The sequence below is a fragment of the Salmo trutta genome, chromosome 13 (assembly GCF_901001165.1).
Source record: "Salmo trutta chromosome 13, fSalTru1.1, whole genome shotgun sequence".
Lineage (NCBI taxonomy): Eukaryota > Metazoa > Chordata > Actinopteri > Salmoniformes > Salmonidae > Salmo > Salmo trutta.
The window spans coordinates 63,802,042-63,817,510 of NC_042969.1; the positions used below are offsets into that span (position 1 = coordinate 63,802,042).

General features: G+C 43.1%; 1 protein-coding gene across 5 annotated transcripts in view; it reads right to left on the reverse strand.

Annotated features, from left to right (window-relative positions):
* The window catches only part of LOC115206291 (LIM domain kinase 1), a 75,557-nt gene that overhangs the window by 16,618 nt on the left and 43,470 nt on the right, over nucleotides 1-15,469 (reverse strand). For 4 of the 5 annotated variants that reach the window (XM_029773076.1, XM_029773078.1, XM_029773077.1 and 1 more), the window contains one exon: nucleotides 221-330. In XM_029773076.1, coding sequence (XP_029628936.1) covers nucleotides 221-330 — 110 coding nt within the window. Of the gene's footprint in view, nucleotides 1-220; nucleotides 331-9,452; nucleotides 9,638-15,469 lie in introns of those variants that run through there. The other variant, XM_029773079.1, reaches the window with a different exon arrangement.

The following is a 15,469-nucleotide window of genomic DNA, read 5'->3' on the forward strand; positions in this document are numbered from 1 at the left end:
CTACCATTATTTCCACATTTCTATTTCTGCTTTGGGCTACAGTGGCCAGGCTGCACAGCACTGGTGTTACTGTAATAACGTTATGAACAAATTATAACCTCTCGTCTCCAAGACAAATAATGACCTTCCCTTGAGTCTACTGAATCTCTACACCCTATTAGCACTGACTGAAATATGAGGATCATTTTATAAATAAAGTTGTATGATCACTATAATGTACCAGTATAGTTTGGACCTCTCCACCAGTGCGTAGGTGTCTCCATCTCCGATGAAGGCTCTGCAGTTCAGACAGGTGAAGCATTCTGGGTGGTACTTCTGTTCCCCTGCGACCTGGAAGACACACGCAGAGGGGTCAGGGTAGGATTCCTAGGTAGGGTTAAGAGTCAGCTAAACAACTTCTTTTCATCCTTTTATTCAACCTTTATTTTAGCAGGTCGGTCAATTGCAAACCAAATTATTCTCTTGCAATGACCACCTGTCTGACCAAGACGGAAAAGCAAGGCAAAGAGAAATCTACAAAACAACACAATGACAGGTCAAACATTAAACAAAGCAAAGAGAATGTACTACAAGTCTACTATAAGTTCACTACTTGTTCAGGTCAGTAGATGCATTGCATCACATCGCAATAACAGCAACAAAACGGAGAAACAAACTAGGGCAGATGCAGGTTAACCAGTGCAAGGAGGGCTAGATTGCTGTGGCTAATATCAGCGTTATTAGCTTCAGGCTGGTTTCTATCTGGCTCAATCCAATCACTGGCAGAAGCAGGGAGCTGAGAATTGAATTGCGGCTCAAAACAGCAGAACCAGTTAAATTACCGACCACGACTAGATTTGTAAACAAACAGATACCACAATCACACAGGCTCCTTATATATGCTTATAGGCAAATTGGTCTAAATGATGCCACTTGAGAAAGCTTTTGGCAAAAGGTTTTCCTTATAGCTCACGATATATATTGTCATTTACTGAAAAATGTAAGACCACTAGAGCCTGACTTACACATGGAATGCTAATCTATACATAGACCCCACCCAGGTAGAATTACCTTAAATGCAAATGGTCAACATCCCTGGTTGGATAGGGCTAATCAGGGCTTTACTTAAACAAGAACCTGGTGACCTTGTAGCTCCTCAAAGACAGAGGTTGACGATCTGATTAGACTTCCCCCTCTCTCTAGATCTCTCCCTCTCTTCTCTCTCTCTTTCTTACCCATTTCCTTCTCTCTCCCGCTCTCTTTCTCTCTCATGTTCTGCTCTGATCAGCAGAGGGTTGGGCTTGAGGTGGGTGTGGTAGGCACTCAAGAGCTGCAATGATCTGCAATTCAAATTTCACTGAGGGGGAGTTTTCAGTTTTCAGGGATGTGAGAGATGAATACTGAACAAAGAGTAATCTATGAAATATGAGAAAAAAGAGAGAAATAAAGACTGTTCTTATGAGTTTGGAAAACACTTGTATTTCACTCCCCCATCTCGAGGCTTCCACTGCTGCAAGCCTCATAAAAAAAGTGTGGCACTAGCAACTTCCTTTAAGAGTGGCACAGTGCTTTTAAATGGTCGATAATATAGATACCAACAACAAAAAACAGCCCTATGTCTGCCCCGCCCCCCAGGGAGCATTCCCATGGAAACCAGAGAACCCACACAGAGAGAGTACCCTCGGGCTGCTTGGAGGAAGTCATTGGAACACATTAAGGAATTAAATCAATAATAAGTCATTAACATGAGCAGCTCATCCCAGCCACAGGAAAAGCTATGTCTGACTCTGAGCATCTACTGATGCAGAAAGGAATGGAGAGAGAATAAAAAACAAAGGGAGAAATGGGTTGACTCCATGATCTATGTTTGAACCTTTTTAACCTTGATTGTTCATGTTAACAACAGAGCACAGGGACTCGGAGAGCGAATGAGAAGAGAGAAGGTAATGACTGTGTAATTGGCTTCCATTTGAGCTCTGGAGCAGACGGAACATGAAATGAGTTGGTAAAGAAAAGCAGCCTCAAGGGCTTGGTGAGACACAGTCATTGTGTTTTGGAGTGGAGTAGGGAGGGTAAAACAATGACAAGTGGCTGACATCTTTATGTCAGTTATGATCACAGTACGTGTAAACACCACATCACAGAGACTCAGAGGGAGGGAGATAAGATTATAATTATAGACACATTAGAGCATGTGCCGTGTTGAGAATGAAGAACAACAAATTATGAAAGATAGGGGTCAAAATGTCTTCTATAGAGTAAAGTCAGATAGTAGAATATGCATGTGAGCGTGTGTGTAAGTGAGTGAGTGTGTGTGTGTGTGTGTGTGCGCCTGTACAGCAAATTGGCCAGTGTTACCTAGTGTTGATGATTCAGTGTAATATTTCTAGTGGTGATTCAGGTGTTAAATGAACTCTGTAAGTGAACCCTAGTGTTGGTGTTAATAACCCATGTTAAACCAAAACCACACCCATCATTATAATATTTCCCAGCATGCTCTATTGCAGGTTGATTTTTAGAATTGTTTGTTTCAATATCTATGTTTTTGCATGTACACTGATTGATTAATTCATCTTATGCTACTCAAATATAAATAACATACATTTTTCTAAACTAATCCAATCTGTTACTTTGTTGCACCAGTTATTGAAATGGTTGTTCCAGTTTAGATGGTTTAGGTAGTCCATATCTTAGTCTTCCCAACCCGGCAGTCAGTCTCAATGCAGGTTGCGACTGAATAAAAATGTAAAATGTTGGATAACCCCACTCTGGTTGGATTCCAATAGGAATTACACATCACTTTGCAAGCCAAAATAATGTGACTTGCAGGACTGAAAACCAAGAGTTTCAGGCCACTCACTGTGTAGAGTAAAACTAGGCCTTCAAAATAAGGCCTTATTAAATAGTTGTTGTATTGTGTTAAATAATACATTTTTAGTGATAACATATTTGCTTAGGATGTCACTTGATGAAGGTTTCAGGACTGAAAATGGATGAAATCAACAACCATGTCTTTGTCATTAACAAATACAGTCATGGGTGTTAACACTACAATGTACTTGAAAGGCATTCTGGGTAATATGCAAATAAGGCTTTACACTACATTTACATTTTAGTCACTTAGCAGACGCTCTTATCCAGAGCGACTTACAGTAGTGAATGCATACATTTCATACATTTTTTTTCTCTCCATACTGGTCCCCCGTGGGAATTGAACCCACAACCCTGGCGTTGCAAACACCATGCTCTACCAACTGAGCCACACGGGACTACACTAAGCAGTGTGTTAATTTAACACTGAAAAGTGTGGACCCGTATAGACATTGGGCCAGCATTAAATTTAACACTGTCAGTGTTGATTTAACACTGTAGATTTTGCTGCGTGTGTGTACATAATGTGCGTGGGTGGGTTTGTGTGTGTGTGTGGCAGGCAGTGGCCAGTCTCAGGTGTGAGCCCCCCGTGGGGAGGAGAAGAAGGACAGCTGGATGGAGAGGAAGAGACAGTGTGATGCCTGTCACACTCTGACACTGTGGCTGCTGCCATTTGTCGACCCCCGCCCCCGCCCCCTCCTTTCCTACACACTCCACCCCACACACACACTTCTCTCCAACCACATCTGACAACTGACAGCTGCTGCTGCACATGCACAAAGAAAAGACTCCGACATCAAAAGCCTGAGGGACAGAGCAGAGCGAGCGAGCGAGCGAGAGAGAGAGAGGAAAAGGGAGAGAAAGAAAGAAAAGATAGAGAAGCTAACAATAACCCTGTACATCTCTCATAGGTGGAAAGTTATATTACCTTTGTCTCACTGATAATTTACTTCATTCACAATAACTCAGAATGAAACTATGTAGCATGAGAAACCTGCCAAAAAATGTGTTAAATATCTTCAATTTACAATGAGTGGGGATAACTTACAGAACATACTGTAACTACCCACAGCTGGTCTCTCGCTCTCTCTCGCTCTCTCCCGCTCTCCCTCCCTCCCTCCCGCACTCTCTCTCTGTATGTAAGAGAGCCGTATGGCTTGGTCATGTGGCGCACACAGGACCACTGTCCACAACAATCCAAACCATCAGCACGTTTCCTTTGGGAAGAGTGAGGTCGCCATGGAGAAGCATCTGGAAACAGTGTGTTACCATGGTGAGCTGGAGGGAGGCGGTCACATATTAAGCATGATCCTATAATGAACAATGACTGCACCAGCTGGGGACTTGTGATGAAGATAAAGTAGTGAGAAATGCAATTCATCTGGAAATAGAAAGCAGGAAGTTGCCTGGAACTACTCATATATACACAACCAGGCAAATCTTTAATTGGCTTTGTCCAATAACTCATCTCTTCTCCTCTTCCTAAACTGTAAACCAAATCATTGCAAATAAATAGTGTTTATTTGAGGCCTTTCCCAAAGCACAAGTGATAATGCAAATGAGTTCGAACTAGTGTAATAAACTGTGAGTTCTGTTACACAAGAATGAGGAAATACTCCTGGTGATATTATGATGACACAGCCATTCAGAAGCTGTCATTTCAGTACTTAAATGTGTCAAAGTTTCAACTTTAAGTGTTTGACGACCCAAACATTATGATGATAAGTTGGGAGGCTAATCTATTTAGTGGTGTGTGTGTGTGTGTCTGTTTTCAGACAGCCTGTGGAATGTGTATGGCCCCTGTTGGACCAATCAGAGGTATTTATGACCCTCTGGTGTCACAATGACACTCTCAGGTTCTCTAGTGTAAACAACAGATGAGGGGGGAGGGAGGAGGCTAGGGAAGTTAGGGAGTCTCCATATTGAGTTTAGGACATTTTCTGCTTGCAAAACTATTGGAACTTTAGCCAGTTGTTCACTTATGTTTCCTGTATGGACTTCCAGTTATACTGATGCATTGTGGGCCTGTGGAGGGTCTTGCCAATATAGTGATATGGATAATGTGTGGAGAGTCATGGAGACTATAAAACACTAGCAACATAAGGTATGACCGCTTACGTCAGTTAGCCTGATGTAAACACTACACCACGCACACACACAGTCACACGCACGCACACATTGTCATTTAAACTTATATTAGCCCACACTGCCATGACTTCACTAACCCATCCCAGGCAGGATAGATCTATAACAATGACCTAATCCTAATACACCATGATGTGATGCAGAGCTGGCACAGAGGGGATCCGGTTGGTGTAACTAACCACATTATGGGAGACCTGGAGATGATTAGCTATTCCAGTGACCTATTGAGGTTCAGGGCTTCTCAACCTTTTCTGTTTTTGAGGCCTTCTGAGGCTGACAAGTAAGTACACATAAAACCAATAAACCACCAGCAAGAATTCACACAAGAACTATGACAGAAAACAAGTACTTTTCATGCTACACAAGCTGATGTTGACATCAGGAATTGGTTACATCAGCAGCACATTCAGCAGTTAACAGATACTCCTGATACCCCCACGAGAGTGAATTCTAGGTAAAATTCCAAAAATGCTTTATGGGGGATTCCAAATTCCAAAGCCATTCGGGCCATGCATGTTGAGGTACTGGAGGATCAGGATCAGTCAAATCTCCATATAACAAATGGATAGAACGTCTATAATATAGAAACCTGCATTTAAATCAATTCATCAAGCAATGAAATTTGGCTTTTCAATTTCCATACCAAACCTAAACTGTGGAGAGAAGAGAAGTGGAGCATGGCCTGGATCTTGAGTAGAAAAAGGACATCACCTCTATCCTATCCACACACTCTCAGAAAAAAGGGTTCCAAAAGTGTTCTTTGGCTGTCCCCATAGGAGAACCCTTTTTGGTTCCAGGTAGAACCCTTTTTGGTTTTATGTAGAACCATGTGTAGAAAGGGTTATACCTGGAACCAAAAAGCATTGTTCAAATGGTTCACCTATGGGGACTTCAAGGTTCTAGATGGCACCTTTTTTTCCCCCTAAGAGTTCAGCAGCTCCAATCACCAGTTGGCTTCCCTCCTGTTCACTGCCTTCCTTCCAACTTAGATCTCATTTGGCAACACAGGCTTTCATTTTGTTTCTGACTGCGACTCATTTAGAAAGAATAAACGAAGCAAATATGATTAGACCAGACCAAGTGGCAGAAACAGCACCCAGCAACCCCAAACAGGGCTTGGTTCATGCCTGTTCACTGGAAAACCCCTGTTTACCACTTAGCATCAACAGCATGTTAAGGCCATCCTGTAGCATCAACAACATGTTAAGGCCATCCTGTAGCATCAACAACATGTTAAGGTCATCCTGTAGCATCAACAACATGTTAAGGCCATCCTGTAGCATCAACAACATGTTAAGGCCATCCTGTAGCATCAACAGCTTGTTAAGGCCATCCTGTAGCATCAACAACATGTTAAGGCCATCCTGTAGCATCAACAGCATGTTAAGGTCATCCTGTAGCATCAACAGCATGTTAAAGTCATCCTGTAGCATCAACAGCATGTTAAGGTCATCCTGTAGCATCAACAGCATGTTAAAGTCATCCTGTAGCATCAACAGCATGTTAAAGTCATCCTGTAGCATCAACAGCATGTTAAGGTCATCCTGTAGCCTCAACAGCATGTCAAGGTCATCCTGTAGCATGTTAAGGCCATCCTGTAGCATCAACAGCATGTTAAAGTCATCCTGTAGCATCAACAGCATGTTAAGGTCATCCTGTAGCATCAACAGCATGTTAAAGTCATCCTGTAGCATCAACAGCATGTTAAAGTCATCCTGTAGCATCAACAGCATGTTAAGGTCATCCTGTAGCATCAACAGCTTGTTAAGGCCATACTGTAGCATCAACAACATGTTAAGGTCATCCTGTAGCATCAACAACATGTTAAGGCCATCCTGTAGCATCAACAACATGTTAAGGCCATCCTGTAGCATCAACAACATGTTAAGGCCATCCTGTAGCATCAACAGCTTGTTAAGGCCATCCTGTAGCATCAACAACATGTTAAGGCCATCCTGTAGCATCAACAGCATGTTAAGGTCATCCTGTAGCATCAACAGCATGTTAAAGTCATCCTGTAGCATCAACAGCATGTTAAGGTCATCCTGTAGCATCTACAGTATGTTAAGGCCATCCTGTAGCATCAACAGCATGTTAAGGCCATCCTGTAGCATCAACAGCATGTTAAGGCCATCCTGTAGCATCAACAGCATGTTAAGGCCACCCTGTAGCATCTACAGCATGTTAAGGTCATCCTGTAGCATCTACAGCATGTTAAGGCCATCCTGTAGCATCAACAGCATGTTAAAGTAATCCTGTAGCATCAACAGCATGTTAAGGCCATCCTGTAGCATGTTAAGGCCATCCTGTAGCATCTACAACATGTTAACACCATCCTGTAGCATCAACAACATGTTCAGGCCATCCTGTAGCATCAACAGCATGTTAAGGCCATCCTGTAGCATCAACAGCATGTTAAGGCCATCCTGTAGCATCAACAGCATGTTAAGGCCATCCTGTAGCATCAACAGCATGTTAAGGTCATCCTGTAGCATCAACAGCATGTTAAGGCCATCCTGTAGCATCAACAGCATGTTAAGGCCATCCTGTAGCATCAACATCATGTTAAGGCCATCCTGTAGCATCTACAGCATGTTAAGGCCATCCTGTAGCATGTTAAGGCCATCCTGTAGCATGTTAAGGCCATCCTGTAGCATCAACAGCATGTTAAGGTCATCCTGTAGCATGTTAAGGCCATCCTGTAGCATCAACAGCATGTTAAGGCCATCCTGTAGCATGTTAAGGCCATCCTGTAGCATCAACAGCATGTTAAGGTCACCCTGTAGCATCAACAGCATGTTAAAGTCACCCTGTAGCATCAACAGCATGTTAACGTCATCCTGTAGCATCAACAGCATGTTAAGGCCATCCTGTAGCATCAACAGTATGTTAAAGTAATCCTGTAGCATCAACATCATGTTAAGGCCATCCTGTAGCATGTTAAGGCCATCCTGTAGCATGTTAAGGTCATCCTGTAGCATCTACAACATGTTAACACCATCCTGTAGCATCAACAACATGTTAAGGCCATCCTGTAGCATCAACAGCATGTTAAGGCCATCCTGTAGCATCAACAGCATGTTAAGGCCATCCTGTAGCATCAACAGCATGTTAAGGTCATCCTGTAGCATCTACAGTATGTTAAGGCCATCCTGTAGCATCAACAGCATGTTAAGGCCATCCTGTAGCATCAACAGCATGTTAAGGCCATCCTGTAGCATCAACAGCATGTTAAGGTCATCCTGTAGCATCAACAACATGTTAAGGTCATCCTGTAGCATCAACAGCATGTTAAGGTCATCCTGTAGCATCAACAACATGTTAAGGCCATCCTGTAGCATCAACAGCATGTTAAGGCCATCCTGTAGCATCAACAGCATGTTAAGGCCATCCTGTAGCATCAACAGCATGTTAAGGCCATCCTGTAGCATCAACAGCATGTTAAGGCCATCCTGTAGCATCAACAGCATGTTAAGGTCATCCTGTAGCATCAACAACATGTTAAGGCCATCCTGTAGCATCAACAACATGTTAAGGCCATCCTGTAGCATCTACAGTATGTTAAGGCCATCCTGTAGCATCAACAGCATGTTAAGGCCACCCTGTAGCATCTACAGCATGTTAAGGCCATCCTGTAGCATCAACAGCATGTTAAGGCCATCCTGTAGCATGTTAAGGCCATCCTGTAGCATCAACAGCATGTTATGGCCATCCTGTAGCATCAACAACATGTTAAGGCCATCCTGTAGCATCAACAGCATCATGATGAGCCACAACTGCTTTAGGACTGCTGTTAATTAAATCAGCAGGATACCTCATGGTCAGTCAATGAAGCTTTGAGTTCCATCTGATGGATAGGTGGACATCCGGTAGAGGCACAGAGAAACCACTGTACTGTCTATACAGTGTGTGTGTGTGTGTGTGTGTGTGTGTGGTTGCGTGTACATGTGCCTGTGAGTTTATACTGTGCATATGTACAGTGCAGGCTGCAGTCATCTCAGCACTACAATCAATCTTTAACAAGCCTAGCCTACTGTAGCTGGGGCTCAAAGTATGCTTTATCTAGGGCAGGACCTACTGTAAATATAGACCATGTGACCGCCCCGACACATGTCTATTTCATGAAACAAAAAAACTAAAATTATGAAATAAAAAATGTATATGTCATGGACCCAGTTTGTTAGAGATCATTGCAACCATTTCAACAGGAACATACTGTATCTCTTAACAAGATCATTTTAGGGAACGATAGAATATCAATATTGATGTCCTATTTCTACTTAAAACATGCAATAGAGAGAGAGATGGAGACCTAAAACACAAACACAGCAGAATCAGGCCTGCTTACTCAACACAAGCCACTTGAGACAGCCCGACTGCCACCCTGCCAATCAACCGGCTGAAGCTAGCCAAGCCCTTTCACTCCATCACAGTCTACATAGGGAAAGCCATCTTACCTTTCTGTCCCTTTTCCACAGCTTGAGACAGCAAAATCCCCAGAAAAATAAATCTGACACCATGACAGCCTCCCTGCAGCTGCTATCCTTTACAGTCCACTCTACTCCCGGAAAGACTAGTTCATTCTGGTGAGCCCACACTGCTGTCACAACAACACAGAGGCAGAGGCCAAATGAGAGAGAGAGAAAAGGATGAGGAAGAGAGCGAGAGAGAGAAAGAGAGGAGCTGTCCACGCCTTTGCCACTGAGCTCATCTCTGAAATGATGTCACAGGCTGCTCATTCCCCTCCCTCCCTCGTTGCCTCTCTCTCTCTCTCTCCCTCTCTCTCGCTCACTCTAACAAGCAGCAGCCACTCTCTCTCTATGTTTCTATGACCTCATCGTTTCCTGCCTGGTCAAGGCCACCCATGCGCCTGCTGGCTGTGTCTCCTCTCTGATGTCTTCAGAGAATACCCCCCTCCTATATTTCTCCCTCTTTCTTCCCCATCCCCCTTTCCCTAGTCCCCCCTATTCCAAACCTCCTCTAGCTCAGTCACAGCTAACAGGCGATCATATTTAATACTCTGTCGGAAATGTAAAATAAAAAAAGGGGGCCAGCCAAAGCCCTCACGCAACACCACCATGTCATCTAACATTGCTTGCATTAATGGGCTTACTGTACTAGTGGGAAGGATGACAGACTGATTCTACAAATGTAGGATCTTAATTTGAGCCAGTTTGCTACAGCGGGAAAATAATCCTGCAGCAACAGGAAATGTGAATTATTATGTGGATTATAATTCATGGACATTTTCGTAGGGGTTGATACATTTTTCATAATGAAAAATCGAGTCTGAAATTTCAGTGGATATTACAAAATTCCGAAGCCTTTTTAAACCTCAAATAAACTACACGTTTAACATTTCCTGGGTGATCAAATTAAGATCCTACATCTGTAAAAGCACATATTGGAAGATTAGAGTACAAACATACCTTTTAAAACCTTAACGCAATCTACTGTACAAACCACCTGGAACATCAAACACCTAAGAGGAAGATGACCAAACCTCAACACCATAATGAGGTAATAAAACCTTATATTTGGGGTTATGATAGGGTGAGACAGTTGTACTAAGCTCATGAGGCTGTTATACATTTTTTGTTCTTCAAGAATTAAATGGGTAACCTACAGGTAATTGCCAACATAAAATAACTCTATTGGCAGTTACATGTATATCATTAATTGAAATGGCCATTGTAAATATCCCAGATTGTGCCTTTAAGAACACAGTAATGGTTAATATTCTCTACTCTTTAAAAGTAAAACATGAAGCAGAGGAACACAACGCATCACCACATCACACCATAACATGATAACGTGATTACTTGCTGAACACAGTGACCATTGTGGAGTGCCAGACCAGGCCAGGCCATGGCTGTGGTGTGTTTACATGTTATTTAGGGAACTGTAGCATCAGTGATCCTGTCCAGGTGCAACTGAGTCACAGACAGACATCGATCTTGGTTTCAGGCTGGATGACTGTCCCTGCTGTCCCATTTGTTTGCTCACTCCCTCTATTATCTCTATCTCTCTCCTTCTCTTACTCACCTTTTCTCTCTGTGTCGGACTTTCCCTCTTTCTCTCACCTCAGTCCATCGCTCGCCCCCCTTCCTCTCTCCCCCCTCTCTCCTATACCAGCTGCTGCCTGGGGTCATCTGACTCGGCAGATGTTAATAGAGAAAGGCCGGGGCATCTGCAGTGTCTGATGGACCTCACATCAAAAACACACACAACCGATTGAGGATGTGTCTGAAATGGCACATATGGGCCCTGGTCAAAAGTAATGCACTACATAGGGAATAGGGCTCCATTTCAGACTCAGTCTAATGCAGCCTGAGTGCTTCAGAGAAGCACAGCCAACCACCCAAAAGGTGGCAGGACAGATAACTGGTCCATTGAAGAACAGTCACATCACCTACATGTAACCAGGCGGTCACAACCAGACAGCCAAATCTAATAAGGCAGCTAGGCTAAAACTAACCAGGCGGCAAGACTGGCTGACTGTTATGAAGCTTTATTGTCTATATCTGAAAGGGCTGGTAGAGAGGCTAATTCTTACCATGGAGTAAAAAGGTTAGTACCCAACTGATTGACTCATTGGTGTCCACATCAACAACAAATTAGAATGGTCCAAACACACCAAGACAGTCGTGAAGAGGGCACGACAAAGCCTATTCCCCCTCAGATTTGGTATGGGTCCTGAGATCCTCAAAAGGTTCTACAGCTGCAACATCGAGAGCATCCTGACCGGTTGCATCACTGCCTGGTACGGCAATTGCTCGGCCTCCGACCGCAAGGCACTTCAGAGGGTAGTACATCACTGGGGCAAAGCTGCCTGCCATCCAGGACCTCTACACCAGGCGGTCTCAGAGGAAGGCCCTGAAAATTGTCAAAGACCCCAGCCACCCCAGTCAGACTGTTCTCTCTACTACCGCATGGCAAGCAGTACCGGAGTGCCAAGTCTAGGACAAAAAGGCTTCTCAACAGTTTTTACCCCCAAGCCATAAGACTCCTGAACAGGTAACCAAATGGTTACCTGGACTATTTGCATTGTGCCCCCCCCACCCCTCTTTTACACTGCTACTCTCTGTTTATCTTATATGCATAGTCACTTTAACTATACATTCATGTACATACTACCTCAATTGGCCCGACCAACCAGTGCTCCCGCACATTGGCTAACCGGGCTATCTGCATTGTGTCCCACCACCCGCCAACCCCTCTTTTTACGCTACTGCTACTCTCTGTTCATCATATATGCATAGTCACTTTGACCATACCCACATGTACATACTACCTCAATAAGCCTGACTAACCGGTGTCTGTATATAGCCTTGCTACTCTTATTTTCAAATGTCTTTTTACTGTCGTTTTATTTCTTTACTTACCGACACACACACCTTTTTTTCCCTTCTTTTTTTTCACACTATTGGTTAGTAAGCATTTCACTGTAAGGTCTACACCTGTTGTATTCGGCGCACGTGACAAATAAACTTTGATTTGATTTGATTCAAAGAAGTATCCATACTAACTCGAACCAGACAGTTTAAATAAAAATACCAAATGGATAGAGCAGTCTGAAAACCACTGGTAGTAATGTTTTTTCATAGAACCCGTTCCTTCCTCTCTGCACTACAACAGCCTAAGGAGTGACAAAAAGTTTTTAAAAAAGGAGTAAAAAAATTAAACACTACAGAGAGAATGTGTCTTCAGGAGGGAAGACAGGCAGACGTCAGTGGTGGAGGAGACAAGCGCTGGACAATGTTATTGATGCTCTCCTTCAAAATGTAGCTTCGTGGAGGATTAAAATGTAGCTGTTTGAAGCTAACAAAGACAACCCACTGAGACCAGTCACATAACACACCATGTTTGGGAAATTTCACTAGTAGGGGAAAGAAAAATCCATGCAGGTGGTTTCCATTTTTAAATGAAGTTGTTTGAAACAAGTTTCTAATGGGGAGGAATGTGAATGTGCCACGACATATAATATCATTGGAAAACCCCAATAAAAAGCAAAGAATTTTGAATCTGAAAAGGTACTAAAATGTCATAAATGATGGCGTTCTCATTGAAGACGCTCATCAAAGTGTCAGACCAGGTTGAAGTTCATATTGTTGACGCGGATACGTGTGAATATGCAAAGATCTCTCCATCCTATGGTGTGGGATGGAAAATGTTGACAAAGTCATTGTAGGCAGGCAAACAAGACAAGGCAGGCAGGTCATGGTAAGTCAATTCCATCTCACTATAACCTTACACTTCCTTCCTGCTAAGCCCCCTTTCTGTATTTCACACACATTCCTGCTACCACTGTTGCTCAACCTCTATGTTGACATGCTGAAACCCTTACAGTAACTCTAGCCTACTTTCCAACAAACCCCAGGCATATCTGATCAGACACAAACAAAACAACTCCCACCCAAACTTCAGAATCTGACACTTTTGTTCACTGACTATTGCTCAATCACCATGGTCACAAACTAAACATCTTACAGTCTTAATGTCTGAAAGTGAGTGTCTTTCCCAACAGATAGTCAAGGCTAATCAGACCATAGAGATGATTTTGAGACACTTAGAAAACAACACTACTCCCACCTAAACAATGTGCTGTCTCACACCAGTGGGAGTTGTTTTAAGATGTTGCTAAACTGGGATTGTCCATGAAATGGAGGGACATTTCATGTACTGTAAAGTATCTTGAAAATATGTCTATTTCCCAATATCCATCCACTGATAACAATACTGAAACGATCCTGGCCTTCAAATGTATCATTAACCACCAACGGGAGTTAATTATCTTGGAGTTGTGGTTGTCATGCTTGCCTTGGGGTCATGAAGACCCCATTAGAATTCCTGCAGTGGCATAGCCTACCTACTCCCACCGGACACTGCAACACTAAACCAGAGCGGAAGGAATTCAACTAAGCTGTTTGAGAAATTGATAATTTCTCAATGATCCATTCTGAGGCTCTAGACTCATCGAAGGCAGAGGCACAGTGACATGGTGAGAAATGTCTCTATTCATGCCGTTCTCTTCTCCTACCCAAACGACCTAATCAATTTAACATTTCAATCAGCAGGCAGACTGAGTCATACCCACATTGCATCACACTGTTTTAGAGTGCTTTCTATGTCCCGGCTCCAACAACCAAAACACTACCCTCTTTCAGAGGATGCATTTTGTGGGCTGAAGAAAAATGCAGTCTGCCCTGTTTGGCTGGCCGGATGCCAAGGGTGTGCAGTGTGGGATTGGACTGCATCACGCCACACGTCCAGAGTGCAGGGGATGAAAATAAGCAGAGGAAATTGACCTTGTCTGCCATTCAGTTCAGTTGGTCAGTCCGTCCGTCTATAACACCATTGGTCTGACATCTTTGTGATAACGTGATTGCCTGACCGTCTAGGTTGAACTGAACCGCGGTCAATCAATAGCTGGTGTCTTTGCACTGTAATGGGAATGTGACTGATACATCTGGCCCTGTAGAGGACTGGGTAATGGGTAGCGGGTAGCAGGGCAGGGCAGGGTGAGCGCTAGCTGCCATCTCTGATTCACTGCTGGCCTCCGCTGGGTGGGTGGTTCATTAATGAGTTTGCATTGCAGAGGGCTGAGTGTAATGACACACATACTTGCACGGACGCATAGATACACGGACGGATCCAACTCATCCATATATTTATATGTACATATTCTCATTCACCCCATTAGATTTGTGTGTATTAGGTAGTTATTGGGGAATTGTTAGATCTTACTGCAGTGTCGGAACCAAAAGCACAAGCATTTCGATACACTCGCATTAACATCTGCCAACCATGTGTACGTGACAAATAAAACTATGAAATAACACATATGGAATCATGTAGTAACCAAAAAAGTGTTAAACAAATCAAAATATATTTTATATTTGAGATTCTTCAAAGTAGCCACCCTTTGCCTTGATGACAGCTTTGCACACTCTTGGCATTCTCTCAACCAGCTTCATGAGGTAGTCACCTGGAATGAATTTCAATTAACAGGTGTGTCTTCTTAATTTGTGGAATTTCTTTCCTTCTTAATGCATTTGAGCCAATCAGTTGTGTTGTGACAACGTAGGGGGTTATACAGAAGACAACCCTATTTGGTAAAAGACCAAGCCACAATGTACAAAATAGTACAAATAAAGAAAAACCCTGGAGTGTGTCCAAACTTTTGAATGGTACTGTATGTATGTGTATATGTATGTGTGTCTTTCGGAAGGGTTGGGTTGAAAGCGGAGGTCAAATTTTGGTAGGACCTTGTATGCAATTGACTAATAAAGTGATCTTAATCTTAGTGAGTTGGGATTGGCATATAGAAACCCTACATGATAGTGCAGTGTGGTGGGATTGGTCTGTCCAGAAGTCAGGTCAAGGTTGCCAGTGAAAAGGCTTATGGGAGATTGCACAAATACAACAATAAAGGACTGAGAAAGGGAAAGAGAGAAAGAAGACTAGACTACTA